The sequence below is a fragment of the Aythya marila genome (assembly GCF_965140915.1).
Source record: "Aythya marila genome assembly, chromosome: 3".
NCBI classification, from domain to species: Eukaryota; Metazoa; Chordata; class Aves; order Anseriformes; family Anatidae; genus Aythya; species Aythya marila.
Window position 1 is genome coordinate 27,631,819 of NC_139044.1, and position 18,847 is coordinate 27,650,665.

The following is an 18,847-nucleotide window of genomic DNA, read 5'->3' on the forward strand; positions in this document are numbered from 1 at the left end:
AGCCGCTATTTAGACTCCAGATGTCTCACCAGTGACACCGCCCTCCCCTTCCCCTCTGTGGACGTAGTTTCTATTAAGACTGGCTTTTTTATTATTTTTTTTTTCCCTAGTGAGTCTGAGTTTGCGGCCTTTGCTTTCGCGTCTAGGAAGTGCAGCAGAGGAGGAAGGTGTTTGCCCACAGCCCTCTGAGATGGCTGTAGCAGCTGCATCTTCACAAAGCAACTGGCAGCATTATTTTTGATTCCCAGGTAAACTTACGCAAGTGATTTTTTTTTTTTTTTTTTTTTTTTTTTATTTTTTGGTCAGACACGAGGCAAGTAAGTCATGTCAGGTACTGAAGCTAACACTATGAAGTCACCTATTTTTCTATCTTTGTTTCCAGTGTGTGTTGTGCAAAAATGGTATAGAAGCCTGCCTTCCTACAACTGTAGCTGGTAGTAGTCAAGGAGTTGAAGTAACCCCCAGCTGTGCTAGGTTAGCTGTACTGTCTCCAAACTGAGCTTTTATTCCTGAATATGTATGGCTGTAATTTTTGCTCAGCCAAGCTTTAGACCTAACACACCTTGCCAGATGAAACATCAGTCTTCCCCACAGGAAGGCCTCCAGTTTATTTTCTGACCCACACACATTCTTATTGGAAGTCAGGTGCATTAAGAGCACCGATAGGGGCCAGCCTTCACTGGGATCAGACAAAACTTTCAGTTTAGATCTCTTCTTAGTTCAGATTATATAAAGAAGACCAGATATGTCAGCTATAGACGCAATACAATTTTCATAGAAATGTGGCCTGGCAAACAAACAATACCTGCTTGTTTTGTGTTTGTTCGTTTGTTTGTGTTTTCCCTCTGAGCATAAATAATGGTGTTAAGAGGGATGAAAGGAGAATATGATTCCTTGTGGACTGAGACTGAAAACACTGGTAGTTGAGGTAGTTTGGATGTCTTTCAAGATGCCTACATGAACACAAATTATGGGCTTGCAGTGGCAATTTTATATGACAAACTAGTGCTGTAATGCAATGGGTCAGAAAAGTAGAACACTAATTGAAGTAACCATTCTTATCAATATAAACTTTATTTACAATATTTTCAAATTCATCAAATATGACATAATCAATAACTGAACCCTAGTTGTAAAACGTAGTTGTCTATTTCTTGATCACTGGTCTTCCGTCTTTTCTGTTTACAAAAGCAGTAGGAGCAGACATCTTTCTCAAATTAATTATATTACCCCATACACACATCCACCACCCCCAAAAGATGGATTAATAGAACATGTGACTTCCTTCCAAAACTTCCAGTAACTGACCTGTGGCACCTTAGCATGTGCTTTAGGAGAAGCATAACTCTTTAGCTTTCTTTATCAGTAAAAGGGAATTACCTGTGCATGACAGACCCTGTGCAAAAATACCATATTATGGGTTGTTTTAGAACCAGCTGCTGCATGGTAAAAGTCTCACAATAATAATAAGACATGGCTGGGCTAAATTAATGATACACATTATTAAGAAAAAATCTCTATCCTCTACCCTTAAAAGAAAGTCTTATATTTAGTGTGTATCTTGTTTTTGCTGCACAAAATGAAAAGAGAAAAAATCTGTTGAGGCACAGGGTAGAAATTTAGTGAGGAAATAAATAAATTTTAGACAATGTACTGCTCATCAGCAGATTCCATCATATACTCAGGGTTTCTAAGTAGTTTTCCAACTATAGCACCTGACAAAAGTACTCACTCTAGATGTCTTCTGGATTTCTAGAAAATAAGAAAAAACGAGTCCTGTATTATTACAAAAAAAAAAAAAAAAATGTCCTTGCAAATCCCTAGGTGTTCCTAGATCACTTCTGCATTAGTTCTTTTAATGTGTTGTCCATTATGTACAAAGTACATGGAATGGTAGAATCCATTGGATGTAGATTTTCAGATGACCAGCATATATGTGTGTAGATATACATGTATGCTTACATATGTATACGGAAAAAAATAAAAGCTAGCTATTAAAATAATGCTTCAAAATTAAAAAATTCATAGTTATCTGGGACTGACTTTAGAAGTTCTCTGACTTGGCTGTATTTAGACATTGAAGTGTTTCAGGACATCAGATCATTGAGTGTCAGTCACATTAGAGGTGAAGAATGAAGCAGAGTGCTCTCTAACCTTGTGTAGGAGTAGAAATAAAAACCCTGTCATATTGACCATGACTCCTAGTCTTCACTGTATGATCAAAAATGTCAGTGAGATATTTTCAAAAAGTGAGAACACTGGGTGGTGGAAGACAAGTGTTTTAAGCAACTTGAGACATCTTTAATTTCCCATTTGTTCATTACCTTATATTTTGCGTTCACTCATTTTCTCTATTATCATTATTATTATTATTATTTCTGTTCTCTATTTTCTCTATTATTTCTTCTTTATTTTCTGCTAGCTTTCTTCTGCTTTCAATTCACAGGCTGTTTCCCATCTTTTGTGACAAGCAGTGTGAGAAGAGAGGCTTTTGTCCATACTCAATACATTTGTTTCAGGAATCAAATGTGCTGGGATTTTGTTTCTTGTTTTGAACTCTAAAACTTATTATTTCAAAGGGTATGTTAGACAGCTAGACTGCAGTTTCTGAAAGAAACTAAGTAAATAACCAGTCTTCAGCTTTTTAATTAGGATTTTGACAGCCTTCTGCTGGTATTTAATTTCTTATATATTCTCTTTGCCATTCTTTAGCTTTAAAGGCAGATAAAAACCAAATGATTATTCACTGCATCTATATATAGCTGCAACACGTATCTACAGCACAAGGAAGAGTTTATGGACAGACAGGTTTGTGGGGATATTTATTTATTCATTTATTTTTGTGGCTGAGCTTGATCTAGACCACAATCAGAGACTGAACCCAAGTATACTACATGCCAGAGCCCAGAGCCTCTTTAAGGACAACTCAGGTCATTTTAGAGCTATTGTGTTTTCTTTTGGACTGTCATTTTACTTGGTGACGATCTGTCTTTAAGTTAGACTATCGGAAAAGACGACTGGCAACCTGGTAGCAGGCAGGGAATAAGATCTATCACTTTTTGCTGGTTTGTCTTCTGCAGTAGCTTAGGGTTATCTGTTTTGAACTGGCAAGGTACATGGTTAGAATTTTAAAACTAGCATACAGTTTCATAGACTTCTGGTAGTTCTTGAGATACAAATTGAAAATGATTGATTTTTCTAACAGGCTGCCAATCCAGCAATGAGATGGCTGTAGCTGTTCTTTGTGCCTGCTGTACAAAGTATCATTAACTTTGTACTGATCTGAGAATTTACCAATCGAGAGCAATGTGATCGCATAGTAAGAACGGGAGAGTTGGGAAGTTCGACTTCTGAATGTGTTACCTCTACCATATTCCACATCCAATGCTTTTCATAGTATCAGTAAGGGAGACAGGAAAGAAAATGCTTTTTATTCATTTAATGCTACTGTAAACTTACTAATGCAAGGACTTCCTGTTACTCATCAATTTAATATTGAATTTGTCTCTTAGACTTAGCTTATCTTCTAATGTAGTTCCTCTCTTCTTTACTTTTGTTTGTCAGTCTATTCAGTCATCACATCTTATTTGAAAATTGTGCTGTACATTTTTTGGAGTTTAAGCATTGAAGACAGCAGAATTAGCTGGTACTGAAAGCAATGGTACTTTATTTGGGATTTCCATGTATTTAGATTGTGCTGTATAACAAGAAATCCCTTGGTTGCAAGAGAACAAAATATAGTTTTCTGTTCTTAACCTTTCCATCCTGTTAATTGAGAAATGAGAATATAATGTCATGTCATACAAGCTTAGATGACGCAGAATGGAGAAATTAGTCAATAGGACACACTGCATAACAAGGGTTCAGCTTGAAGCTCCATAAGGAATACACCATAGCTCTAGCCAAGATACAGTATCCAACAAACCACAAAGTGTCTTGACACACTAGTGAAACATTTTCCTTTATAATGGCTGGAGAATTACTGTAGGAACTAGCAAAAATGCATCTTCAAGCTATCCCTCCCTTTACCAGGAGTCAGTGCTGCTTTCCTCTGCACAATTCTCTTCCTTATTATAAACAAAAGATGTACTCACTGTGGTTGAGCAGGAATACCTAGCAACTTTTGTCCTCTTCCCAGTGGAAAAGATCACTGCTGTTCGCATGATTTTTTCCAAGTGAGTGTGATGAGTATGGTCTTTCTCTGTTTTTGAAGAAGTGGTATTGTTATTCTTGAAACATGGCTGATCACTGTCAATCCTTTAGGTAGACACAAAACATATACAATACAATTCCTCCTTTCCTTTCAACCACAGAATATCCACAAAGCAGAAATTCCACGTGCAGCAATTCAAGCAAGCCTTGAGCAATGAGCTTGTCATCCCCCTTGGATTAAGTAATAGAAAAGCTGATGTGGAGATAAATAACTAAAGAACAATACAAAGAAATTGATCAATATAATCTAGTAAAAAGTGGATCTAATGAATAGACTGAAGTTCATTGTTTGAACAGAGTGCCAATTTGCATAATGTTGTATTGCATAGCAACGTGGTTTCAGCATTATTTTTTTTAAGAAACTGAAAAGCTGAAAAATGCAGAAAAGAATCACAAACATTATTTTGAGACCTGAAGGAAAATGTTGGAGTAGGAGGTACAGAATTCAATGTATTTTAATTAACAAGAGAAAAATGGAGAAGTAAAATCAGGTATAAGGGCTGTAGTAGGAGAATATACCAACTATTTCTCTAAATCACTGAAGACTTTACAAAAACTGTCTAGTGGAAGCTGAAGCCACACAAATTCAAATGAGAGTTTTAAGGTTTAACAGTATGAGCAATTAACCTTTGGAACAAACATGATGGATTCTCCATGTCTTGGTGTCCACTGGATACCTTTCTGCAAGTTACGCTCTAGAAGAACATTGTTGGGATAATTATAATGATAAATGGCTGATATTTAAAGATCTGTGATACAGGGGGAGTGAAAGTAGAAGATCTAATCATCCCTTCTGGATTTAAATGTTATGAATTCATGCTGCCTTCCTTAAATTCGGGAGCAAGAATGTTAAGGTCAACGGATATTTTGGCCTGCCTATTCCAATCAGATTTTCTCATCCAAAAAATCAATCATCTGCTCAGTAAAGCAGTTACATCTTCACTGGTATTAAGAAAAAAAAATCTAGGATTTATCTAGGATTTTGTAAATTACCTTGATGAGGGGAATAAAAAGAGGAACAACTTTTCTCACTTCTTACAAATTTGTGTGTTTTTTTTTTTTCTTTTTGAATGACAGAACATACCAGTTTTTATTCATTATCACTAATGTGTTTCTCTGAAGTACCTTGGAATTTTGTTGATCATGAAAATATGTAATTGCATTAATGAATGTGAATTAGATCAACGAACAAATGTAAAATTTGCTTAAGCATGGCAAATGCCATGAACAATTTTTCTCACCTTCAATTATAGTTCATTTATATTTGTTATGCCAATGACATTCCTGTAAATCTATAGTGGATGTGGGAGTAGTGAGATAATCAGAGACATGGCAGAATTTAATGTCAGCAGAGTGTAGTGTTGTAAAAGGGGCTGTGGATATTGCACACATGTTAAAATGTGGACATTAATTACAGGAATTTGTAATACTTTAAAACAAGTAATTCTGGGTTGGGATGTTGTTCCTGTTTTTCAGGCAAATTTTAACAACCTGATAAAGTTAACAAGACAGAAATGTTCATCCGACTTGGAATTAGTACATACTGCCTAAACTTGACAAAGTTAGAAATGGTAAGCCTCTACAATTTACAAAATGTTATCAAGCATAAGGAGTCAGATTCACTAAAAGTTCACAGAGACAGTTGATCATCTGTAATGCAGAACCCTAAGCAAGATAACTAGCTTCCATATGCACAGAACCTACAATTATAACAAGATCCAAAGTAATTAACATACTAATTATTGGTATCTAAAGACTTTTTGTTTTTAACTGCCTATTCAATAGATAGTTACTATTCTCTGAGGAAAGCTTCTAACACCATTCCTTTTACTTCATTCTGAACCATTCTTATAAGACAGCTGTTTATATCATTACTTTCTAAAGACTGAATGAAGCTTGATTCTTTGGAATATTCCCACAAGAAGTGGTACTCATCCTTTATTCAGTAGTCACTGTGATACTTGTTCAGGAGACAAGATTTAGATTTGATTCTCTTTCAGCCAGAGGAAAAATAAATTAACTTTCCCAGCACTCCAGGAGGATACCCTAGGGTTCCACTATTCAGTAAAGAATTTAAGATGTGGTGGGATGGAAAGACAATGCAAATATAACACAGGTTTTGGTGCTTTCACAATGATTTTGATTGGTCAGTGAGTGCTCTGGGCTGTCACTTTTCAAAGTGGTAGCTGCAATTTTGTTTTCTGAACAGTCACATCCTGCTTTTAAGTTGCCTGGACAACTACAAACAGACAGAAGTTCTTGGGTCATTGAGAAGGAATATCTGACTTTAAGGTCCTGACTGAACTTAGGCACAAGTTAAATGTGGACATGTGGATCCTTTTCAAAACAGGGATCATCTAGTAAATATTGCTGAATTTTGGCCAGACACATACTAATACCCAGCACTTAATCTCAGTGATCATTATTTGTATGTTAGGAGAAAGAAAGAAACAATAACTTAACTGGAAGTTAAGGAAGGAGATAAGAGGGGTGATTGGAGAAAAAAAATAAATAGATAGTGCTCAATGAAGACTTTTTAAAGAATTTTACAATATAGGAAAATCATCAGGAAATAAACACTGAAGATATGTAGTACCCAAGAGCAGTGAGAATAGGAAAGGATAACAAGCCAAAGGTTAGAAGCAGGGTTGAGTTTTCACTCGTATGGGTGCAGTACCATGGCACCTAAGCAAGGCAAGCAGAGCAGCTCTGTTGGTAGCAACCACAATCAACAAACAGTCCAGAACAGTGCAGTGACAAGACAGGGCCCAGATCAAGTCGGCAAGCACCATTAACAAACCAGGCTCAGTTGGAAGAAACCTACTTGCAGCATAGCTAAGTAAGGGCTTAAATAAAGCTCATAAGCCAAAGGGCAGTGAGAGGTCCCAGGTGAGGCCGTTCAGTCAGGTAAGGCCCATTGAGGGATGCAGGGTGCTGACAGGTAACAAGATTCTCAACTAACACAAGAGTAATGGGTGTGTTGCCCTTTGTAAATACATGTAGCACTAAATCTGAAATGGTGACACTGGTAGATGGATTGGCTTAGACTGGGTAGTTTTTTCCCCCTTGTGTGTTGCACAGAAAAAATAAAAACATAAAGAAATATTTATAGAAGGCATTGTTCTGCTTTGCATTTTCCAGGAGCTTTTCCAATGTACAAAGTAATCTAACAAAACTGATAGGAGACAGTAAACAAAAGTACGTGTAGCTTCTCACAAGCAGAGGAAGTTAGTGTAGATGGCTCTAAGAGCTTAAGGAAGAGGAAATTGGACAGCTGAAAATACTAAAACTCCACCAGTCCATCAAGGGATTTCTTGCAATCTTAATCATAATGGCATATGCAATAAATAAATAAATAAATAAAGGTTTCCTGCAGAGTAATTGGGTTTCAGGATAGATCCATTGGAAGTCCTATTATACCGAGTAGGGATTTTTAATATAATAAAACCAATGACAAAGCATATATTGAAGAAATGGAGAGAGATGTACTAACGAAGCAAATATTTAATGTCACTCCCAAGTACCAGCTGTCAAAAAATGTTTTTCTAGTTCTTTTCAACTTGAGTTGTCCTCCTTGTATTACATTAATAATTTCAAAACATAACATCCCTGATAAAATGCTTTTATTACTGGAAAACCAGGCACCCCCACCTAATTGAGGTACCTGGCCAGACCTTACAAAGAGTAGAACATGCCAGAATATCACCAGACTTCTCTCAGTTCTCCTATCACCAAGCAAATATAAAAGGAGAGGTGGCTCCATCATTCTTCACCAAATAATGTGTGGATCCAAGGAACTCCACAACAGCAGCTGTTCCTAACTGCAAGAGTTGGTATGCAGCTTTTGGCAAAGTCTTGAAGATAGTCCAAAGCATAGAAAGGTGTTATAATCTTCCTTCCTTCTCACTCAGTACAAAATTATGAAAGATAGTATGAACTTGCAACAGCTAGTTTCAGAGGTATGTTCTTACCAGAGAATGATATCTTCTATAGCTAAGTCATTGCCAGCTGTAGCAGAACTGAACCCTTATGAGATCCTTACCTGGCTCTTGAGGTGAGAAAGATCAAGCATGTTCAGTAACCAATTGCACCAGACTCCAGGAACTAATCTCACTTGCCAGGTTATTACTAGTAAGTGACACAGGGTTGCTCAGTGAGTAGAATTCTGTGATGTAATGGGAGTTTGTGACACCAACAGTTTGCTAGCATGTTTGCCATCTTGAGATGCTAAACCAGAGTCACCTCTTTCTTGTTATATATTCCGGTCATGCAGTGACATCTCATATGAACTCATGTGAACCACACTGTAAGAAGAGTCCTTCTTTCTACCTTGTTGCCTTCTCTTAATAAAGGATGTCTGAAAAGGATTGTGATAACAAGAGTTGCTCTGCTCTTAACGTGCCAGATTTCAAGAATGCTTTGAAGGAGTTCCAGAAACTAGTTGAAAAAACAGTAGCACAGAAGACAGAGGAAAGATTAGGCTTGTATATTAAAGATGGTAAGAGGCTCTTTCTGATTAAATAAGTGTAATTTTCTTATTGAGAATATGTGTCAGCAACAAAACAGTAGAAAAGACATCAAATTAATGTTCAAACCGTGACTTCTTGACTGTTACAGGAAACAGGTAGATTGCTCTGGGAGAGTACTTTTCACCTCCTTGTAGGACTTTTGGACAAATTACAATGCCATGGTAGTTGTTCACAAAGTATAATTGGCAGAGTTGCCACATCTACAAGTCATCATTTCTGTGATGTTTCTTGTGATCTGTTAAAGCACAAAAATGATGAATTATGTAAATACGATTTCTTGATGGTAAATAATCAGGGCAAAGGTTTGCTTTTTTCAATTCTAGTGGCTATTATTGCATGAAAGGATAAACTTTATCCCAGCACACCTTTCAGGTTCATTTCAACAAACCAGAATTGTGTTATTGAAGTAAGGGAAGACAAGAAGAGCTGAGAATTTTTCAGATATTCTTTTATCTGTTTCCTGTCATGTGTTGCAAATCATGTGGTTTTAAAAAGTAAGACCGAACTTTTTTTTTTTTTTTCAAAATGCTTTAATGAATACAGTGTGAGAAGATGTGATCTCCACTTTTTTGATTTTAAAGGAGAAATAGAACAGGAGGTAGAGGACAGAAGCTGTAACATGAGTCCTTTGTCTCTCTATGTCACAACAAGAGCAGTCTCATTATTATTTATTCTGGCCATCGTTCAGTTGCTAAAAAAAAAAAAAAAAAAAAAAAAAAAAAAGAAATAACTTGGAATATAGATGTGCCTTTGAAGTTAAAAATTAGATAAAATGTATTGTGTGTGTTGATCTAGGCAAAAACATAATTGAAGAACTGTCTTGGAGTACCTCATTTGTGGCTTCGTTATCCTGTTCAAGAAGTAATGTTTAATTTCAACAAGCTGAGAAAGAGGCTCCATGTTTATTTTTACTCTATTAGTAAACAGTTTAGAAACCTGTACTTACTTGTTGTTTAAATGCAAGATTCCAGGGAAGACATTTGAAGACAGGAGGGTAAATCTATCTTTCTGAATTTCTCTTGTGAAATATGAGTGTTAATACCTATTCTGTAACCTGATGCACTTTTATCAATGACTTGAGAGATGAAGGAGGTAACACTAATTTAGCTCTAATTTAGCTTGTGTTATTCTGTGTGCTATGCTATTATTAACTTTAGTCTAAGTAAGAAAAATCCTATTCTCCTAGTACCAAAACCTGGTATGTGAAATTTGAGCATCAGAAGATCTGTGTTCGGTGGAAGTAGAAGTTGTAAATATGAAAAAAATTCCCAAAGCTACCCCTAACCTATTTCACTACAGTAGGGGCTTGCTATTTCAGGCCATTATGTCAGTGAAGGTTTAAGTATGGCAGAGCTTTGCTGACCTCTGCCTTTTCCCCCATTTTGATAAGTTTAAACAACTGAGTGTTTTGCAAATGACAGTATTGTCTCTACGAGTTTTTAGCTAAGAGATTCCCTGAACTGGATTTTCTGCTGACTATCTCTGGCTAATTTCAGACTTCTAAATATGTTGTATAAAACAGCTTAACACATGGGAGAATCCAAACTGCTAATTCTAGCAGATTTTTAAGAGCAGTATTTGTTCGTACTGTGCTGGTTACAGCATCAGTTCTAGTATTAGTAAAAAGAATAATAATAATAATTGGAATTAAATTAATAAAGCCTGTGTAAATTACATTTTCATTTGTAGGTGAATTACTTTTTTTTCCTACAATGATGTTCCTGTTTAGTACATCATCAGCTGAGCTTGCAAATCTAAATTCTTAATCTTTATGCTACATTGGTTACGTGAGTTTGAGGAAGTTGGCCTCAGTTCTCTCTAAGATTCTTGAACCTATTATGTTGATGCACATGAATGCATGATGAAGAATGACCTAACTAAATAAAAACATTTTTCCTGTTTGCTTTGTAAAAGAGCACTGAGCTGTCTACCAGAACTTCTTATCCTCAAGCAAAGTTTGATATTCTAGATTCCTGACAAGGCAGCAGGATTTGGATCATAGAGCCTGAGGGTAGAAATCAATATGTGTAGGTCTTCTGAACTACTTCACTGATAAGCATTAGCCTCAGGCATCTTGACAAAATGCAAATATCATATGACTACAGTATGCAATTTGTGCCCTGAGGGTAAGTCTATCTTTATCAAGACCATTGCAAATCTTTCCTCTCCTTCTTCTCCCAGAGATAGATCTGCCCCTTACTTTTGATTGGAAGCTTTAGAGCTATGCCACCATTTTAGTAGATTTTTTTTTTAACCGGAAAATTATTGAAGTCTGTAAGTGAGTGAGATAATCCATTTTTCTTTTTCTAATAGTGGTAAATAGCAAATCCTGGCAAAAAGAATGTAATAATTAGTTAAGTAGATCTGGTTTACCTCTCTTAGTTTCTGACAGCATATACCAGCTTAAGCATTTTCTGCAGCAGATTTGCTGATGCAATCTATGCTTAGTATCTCTTGATGGACTTTTCATCTATCTGTCTGTAAATTAGTTCTGAATCCATCAAAAAAGGATGCTTCCATAGCATCCACATTTTTATATATTTTATGAAAAATACTTTGTCTCGTTTCTTTTAAATGTGGTGGCCTACTTTTCAAAGTGTTCTGAGAAATTATGAATGCTTGCTGTAGTGAAGTATCTTTTAATAAGATGTTTATCATGGATAGTGTTTCAAGCAACTGTTGTACAAAACCAAATTATTTTTACATTGTTAGATCCAATCTGTATCAAGAGCATCCATGATCAAACGCTTAGATCTTTGTTTTATTTTATGCCTGAAGATGGGTTGTTGGGGGACATAAATTCCAGCACACAGTAACTATGCTGTAACAGCATAGGTGACAAGTCCTTGCTGGTCTTAAAGCCAGGAGGCAAGGTATTACTGAGTGATTAATTCTTTAGCATATTTCCATTTTACATTACCATGGAACATCACATTATTTATGTGAATGTTGAAGATAACCAACACCTGTTCTTTGCATTTTATTAACAACTGCTATCAAGTAGTTTCCTAACACCATCCTGAAAACAACGTGTTTGGTCTTTTCTGTTTAATAAGCTTCTTTATGAGAAGATTTCTAGTTAACACCTCTCTTAAAATTGTTATTTCTTGCAATGTCACCTAACTCACAAACTTTGTTTATGTCAGGGATTAAAAATTTTCTTCAACGAGGGCCTGAGGGAAATTTAGTAAATCATTGTCTGTAGAGGACATCAGATATCATGTAACTGCCTTCTAGTGAATTTGACTGTAAGCTCTCTTTATCAGACAAAACTTCAGGCTACATCCATTTCCTTTCTTACTAATTCACCTTGTGAGATGTAAATTTGAAATCTTTTTCTTTGCATGTCATACTTGCATGTCACCCTTCTTCCTTACTTCCTCACTAAACATGAGAGGATAGTTAAAGATGCAGTCCTGGCTTTGCTCAGTATTTCTTTGAAACTCACTAAAAAATTACAGATTTGCTGGTACAAGTTGTACAAGCTGAGTTCTTGAAATAGCCAGCTGCCATCAGACATGAGGTAATGTTTCATTACAGCCCTAGTGAAATTCTCACATGACTCAGCATCCTCTACTTCATTTCAAACTCCTTGCTTCTTGTATGGGAGAGAAGAGTGAGGTGACAATCTCTTGTGTAGAGGTGACAAGCTAGATACATATACTATAGAGTATGATATGCTCTATGGGCACGAAGTGGAGACCAGTTGAGAAAACTACTTCTGAATTCATGCTGATTGTCAGGTTGAGCCAACCCTTTGTTTAGGAAAGCCGAGCAGTAGCAAATTATGTTCAGGCCCTCTACCTAATAAGATAACTGAAGAAAGATCTGTTCATTTACTAGAGTAGTGTCTTTTACTGCAGATTCTTACCTGAGTTTCCAGTACAGTCAGGCTAATTACCTAGGTTACATAATTATTTTTAATTCCTGAAGCCATTGGCTAAATTGATGATATGCTTAAATAATGTTGTAGAAGGTATTCAGAAAAAGGAGGGAAATATGATTCGAGGTACAGAATTTTTAGCATATTAAGCACAAGAATTGGTAACAACTGATGCACTCAGCATCAGCATTAATGAAGGAACTAAAGAACCAGAGAAAGCTGGAAAAGTCATAGAAAGTTTCTTCATTAGCCAAACCATGTTTAAGATAGCAAAAGGATCAACATTAATTGGTCTCCTTCAATAAAAGGTCTCCTTCAAGCTCTAATCTTTTTAACTTCTTGACATTTAAAGATTTGCCTATTCACTTACTGGTAAGGACAATAGATTTTTTTTTCTTCCACCCACATTTGTAGCCCCTCCTCTTTTTAAATTTACTTTTCTGAAGTTTACTCTATTTAACACTTGAACAGCCTAAGTCCCTTTTCTTTTCTCATCCTCCTTAGGCTTGTCTTTCAAGTGAAACTTTTTCAGGAAAAAAAAAGAAGACAATTTCTGTCTTGCATGATTAAAGAACTATTGAAATAGTAATTGGCCTTTTAAGAGACTGGAAACTATTCTGGGTATTCTACTTGAAACTGGCTGTTGTTTTAGAGAGATAGTGAAATAGATATGTCTCCCTTAATTGATACATTCATTCTTATATTTTTCATTAACCTACTAGTTATGTTAGACAACTCACATTTATAATCTGCAATTTGGACATACTATTAATTACCCCCTGTGAAAAATGGAAGTAGCTTCCTTTTTATCACTTAATTTTTCAAATGAATCATCAATAATGGTTACTTTCTGTAACATTCTAAATAGCCATTGTGTCTTCTGCCATCTATGCTCCAGTACTCAATTTTTTTCTACGAGGACTATATTTCATCCCTGTTCTCCTGAATTCCCCTGCTGCTTTTGTTACCGCTGAGCATTTCATATATACTGAAAGTCAAGGAAGAGGCATACACGTCACTTTTTTCCTTTGATACTTCTCGTTTTATCATCTCTGTCTCTCTCTTCCTTCCCAGAACTCTGTCCCTGACCCTTTGTTCCTCTTTTCCTGCTCTCACAAATACAAAATTTCCTTCTCCATAACTGGCTTCTCTTTAGCTTGACAAAATCTGCAGGATGTGTTCCTGTGACCTAAAAGATCATGGAGTGTGACTGTTTCTATTCCTTTATCTTTTTGATGTTTCTCTTTTTCAAGTACTTTCATTTTCAAGTTCCCTGAACTCCATAACAACATGCCCATACTCAAATAACACTTTTTTATATATAAAAAAAAAAGTGTAATTTTAAATTTTATCTTTAATCTCATTAGAGTGCACTTTTAGTCATTTACTGTCTCCAAAATTTAGAAGACCTAGGTGGCCTAAAAGGTGTCATTTATCAGTTGTCAGCTGACTTGAAAAACTGACCTCTGCATTCCAAAGGTAGCTGACACTTTGAAAGTTCCATTTTAAGTGGCAATAATGAACGATATGTAAATTGTATTTTGCATCATATTTTATGCTCTTTGTCAACCTCTGGTATTGGATGGGGTTTATTGGGATCCCTTTCTCCATATCAGCAGAAGCTATTTTTGCTGCTGTAAGGGATTTCTAAGATGTACTTTCTTTGGGCAGTGTTCTGCCTGCTGGGCAGTGACAGTGGACTCAGCAGTGACCTGATACAAGGTTATCATTTAAAAAAGGTTATCATTTAAAAAAAAACCTACTCCCACCAAAAAAAATATTCCCTGGAAAGGTGGAGGGCTTGTTCTCCTTTGCCTGAAAAAAAAATAGGAATATTTGCTTAAAAAAAAATGGCACTCCTATCTTTCAAGAAGGCTGAGAGGAAGGATCAAGGGAACTACAGGATGATTAGCCTCACCTTAATCTCTGGTAAAGATGACAGAGCAACTAATTCTGGAAAACATTTCCAAACACATAAAGGACAAGAAGGTGACTGGGAGTAGTCAGCATTGGTTTACAAAGGGGAAATCATAGAAATCATGCTTAACCAACCTGATGGCCTTCTACAGTGACATGACTATCTATAAGGGGAGAGCAGCAAATGACATTTACTTTGACTTTAGTAAGGCTTTTGACATTGTCTTCTATAACATATTCTTAGACATGCTGGCAAAGTGTGGGTTAGTTCAGTGGGTAGTGAGGCAGAAAGAATACTGGATGAACCCCTCAGCTGCAGAAAAAACAGCTGAAGGCAAGTCAGTAGCAGTGTATGCCAGGGGTCAATACTGGGGCCGATACTATTTAATATCTTAAGATATGACATGGATGATGGGAGTTCCAGTTGTGTGCCTGTTGCAGAGTTGCATTCAGACATGAATCTAAAATTCAGATTTATATTTGGGTACAAGATGGAAAAATAAGGTGATGTCACAAGAAACTAAAAGGAGAAATTTTAGAGGCATAATAGACAGTGATTTGTGATGGATAATTGTGTACATGGTAAGGAGGAAGCTACGAATTGAAACATGAAGACTAACATTGTATAAGAATATGCACAATATTTTTGTTGAAAGTTTTGAATTGCTCACAGAAGAAAAAAGGGATCTCTGTTGTATAATATGAAAAATGTTGAACCAGAAAAGTGCAAAATTTTGTCTATTTCATAGGAGAAAGTGGTGCCATGTCTTCCCAGGTTCAAGAAGAAAACATGGTTTTCCTTGTATCTGAAAAACAGCAGATTACTCATCCAGGTGACCTATTTCATCTTGAGTTCAAAACAACAACAACAAAATCATTGTTCAGTGCTCTGTGTTGCACATTATTGAAATTACTGTTGTAAGATCTCATGGCTGCCTTTGTTTACTATTCATGCTTCTTGTGTGTTCCAGAATTTATGTTTCTTAGTAAACTGCCTCAATATACTGCTGCTGCCCTGCCCAGTTCTCTCACCATTTTCCTCAATTATTTTTGAATTACAACATTGTCTAAGTCAGACTATTTATTTATGCAGTTATTCTTTGCCTTTCCGTAGCTTTCAAAAAAAAAAAAAAAAAAGAATAGGACTAGCATATCCATAATTCATTAATAATATTTTAAAATGTAACATGATTATTTAAATAAGGTATAGGATAATCTATGACATGATGTACTACTGTCTTTGAGTTGGTGCCAATATGTATTTCAGGAAGAGAGAATGTTCCTGGTTTTATGGTTTTATTTGTTTAGTATTATGTTTTCAAATGTATGTAGACTTTTCTGTGCCCGTGAGGTGAAGAGTGATATTATGTCATTAACAGTTGTCAAGAGACAAGATGTGATTAAAAGCATAGTGAAGGTGCTCCATTTGGATTTCACAGTAACACCCTCTCAGAAAGGAGTGATAACTATTTTTAACAACCAGGTAATTCTGACTCAAACTTTTCACTTTTCTACTAGACACTGTATGCGTGAACTGAGTGAGCTGTGATCTGAAGTGCAAAATTACCCATAAAAAAAGATAGATATCTTTTTTTTTTTTTTTTTTTTAAATAAAGTTAACAATTTGCTATACTTTTAAGTACAGTGGGAAATATACATTGCTATTTTGAATTATAAACCTACACAAGAGTCCATAAAAGTTGATAGGAAGTAGAGATGGTTGTAAAACAAAATCCTAATAGAAGTCATTTTAATATAAAATAACCTGCTTTCCTTTTTCTAAAAAGTTTTATTTAATACAAAATATCCTATTGGAATTAACTTTTGCATATACAGTGGAAACCAGAGTATTAACAATTTGCTACAGCTACTGGGAATATTCAGAACAGAAAAACATTTTTCAGTCTGCAAAGAACAGTTACTCAATACAGCAAGGTCTTGAAGCTCGAAAGTCTTGAATTTTCTGGCAGTCTGCATGACACTGCTTCTCTCCCCTTGTCAGCAAGCCATAAGGAGATCTGTATCGTTTTAAGTAGAAGTTCAGGCTCAAGATATTGTTAAAATATATTTAGTAAGTGAGTCTCCCAGATAATACTACTATTTAAACATATATAATTCTAAATGTTGTGAGGTACATCACACATCTATGCTCATTGACACTTTACATTTGTACAACCTTAATACAACCAATTTATTAAAAGCTGTTTAAAACAATGCAGTAAATTTTTAAAGCATCAATAAGATTTTCTAGAGGTTTCAGCTAGTTTCAGTTTATGACAGAAGTGTGTAAAGCAAGAACATACTCCTGTGGATGATTAAACAACAAAGCAATACTGCAGTTTTGGTAAATTCTAAACTAATTTATTTGAAAGCCTAATTATTTGACCTCCAGAGCATTATCCCTCTTACATACCTAGGAGAAATAATTTCACAAAGTATAATGTTAAAAATAGATCTCTTCCCTACCCCCTACATCCCCATGCAGTTTTGAAGTTAAGAATTGCTGCTTCCTCATAGTCTGGACTGATGTCACTGACATCAGTGACTGCCATATAAATAGTTTTCCATACAGCTGCTTAATGCAGTGAATTGGGGACCTCAAATTCCATTTACAAGACTGTACATTCTGAAAATGACTAAGGCATTACGATAGCAGTCAGTTACTCATGATATGATCTCTGATCTCAGTTGATATGAGCAAATGACCTTTGACTTCATTAAAATTGCTCTGATACATCTTGATACAAGCAAGAATAAAATCTTGCTCTTTAGCAATGCAGTCACTTGAATCCTGTTATTAGAATATGACTTCATATCACAAAGCCAAATATAAAGTTAACAACTTTTACATCATTTTTCTTCACCCAAAGGCCAAAAATTTAAAGAGAATTGGCATTAAAGTCTCAGCTAGTGACTTGTTTTGGCTAGTCTAGTTTTGTAGCCTATCGGTAAGGAACTACAAAGATTCTTGCCCTGAAGTTGCTGCTTGGTGGGACTTGTGCTCTGGCTAGAGGGGCAAAAATACGAGGTCATGAGCAGTTCATTGACAAACGTGGAGGCTTATTTTGGGTATATTTGTTGCATTTTTAAAGTAGAGGTGATTACATGTGGTCTTCTTGGATACACATATATCCCACACAAGTCCATGTGTTCCATGTACATGAATGAGTAATATTTGGTCTGATATAACCAGTGAATCTAAATAATATATATTTCAACTGTGCCACTTCTGAGATATTTGACTGCTAAGAAACATATATATGCAGGAAGAGACAGGGCCATATTCTATTCATTCACACTGACGGAAATTGATGTGCAAACAAGCTTTCCACAAGATCAATTTAGTGTTATTCTCTCTGCTCTTTGGAAAGCAAATACAACTTAACAATTTCCTTAATGATTGCTTTAAATCATTGGAATCATGTCAGGTGACAATCTAGATTTTTTATTTGATACTGGCTAGAAACTGAGAATAGTTTAAAACTGCCAAAAAAAAAAAAAAAATCAACAAATAGGAACAGGAACAATAAAGAGGTAGCAAACCATCACGCAGCTTGTGACTGTGTTAAGCTTCAGTTAAATAAGAATTGATTAGATTTTTTACCAGAAAATAATTAGTATCAGTCATGTTAGATGGCCGATACTAAATTATTACATTAAGAGTGCTAAATTTAGACAGTATACATCAAGATAGTTTTCAAGATCGTCTCCTGTTTCACCGGTAACATTCTTCCATCATTCACCACATCAATTCCCAGTTAATCTAATTCTCTAAATGAGGGCTTGGAGGCTTTTCTAAACCCTGATTGCTGTGATAAGAAATCCTATGTTCTCTCACATATCTGCAGCTACTAGAAATTGAAGGGAAGTCAAAGAAATAATTACTTATTTGTAGGAGTGTTCTTTATCTGAGGGCTAAGCATTGCTGTCTGCGACAGATATGGACCTAATACACTACAAAACCTGTATGCAGCACTGCATTATCAGCCATCTCCTGCTTCCTCTAGAACATAAACCAGATAGGTACCCTCCTCAGGATCTCAAGCCTGGACACTGCCTCAGGCAGCACAGAAGAGTTGTATAGGTAGGCAGCTGGAAAAGTCTCTGTGTAGGCTCTAGTTTATGTTATTGTACATAAAGTCAAATCTGATACAGAGAGTGGATATGAAACAGTTGTTTAACCGTTCTGTTAAATTCTGCTCAAAGACTGTCCATGATGACTCTGGGCACCATGCCTTTATGGGAAGAAAGAGTTTGATCTCAGCTTCTCCATTTCCAAACAGAGGAATTGCTGGGATGGGAATGA

General features: G+C 35.8%; 1 protein-coding gene across 1 annotated transcript in view; it reads left to right on the forward strand.

Annotated features, from left to right (window-relative positions):
- Positions 1–18,847, forward strand: part of WDR64 (WD repeat domain 64) — a gene marked incomplete at both ends in the record, with an annotated part of 60,504 nt that overhangs the window by 373 nt on the left and 41,284 nt on the right. The window contains 4 exon segments of the mRNA XM_082758170.1: positions 8,565–8,710; positions 14,786–14,879; positions 15,262–15,374; positions 15,921–16,024. Of these exon segments, the coding sequence (XP_082614296.1) occupies positions 8,565–8,710; positions 14,786–14,879; positions 15,262–15,374; positions 15,921–16,024 (457 nt within the window).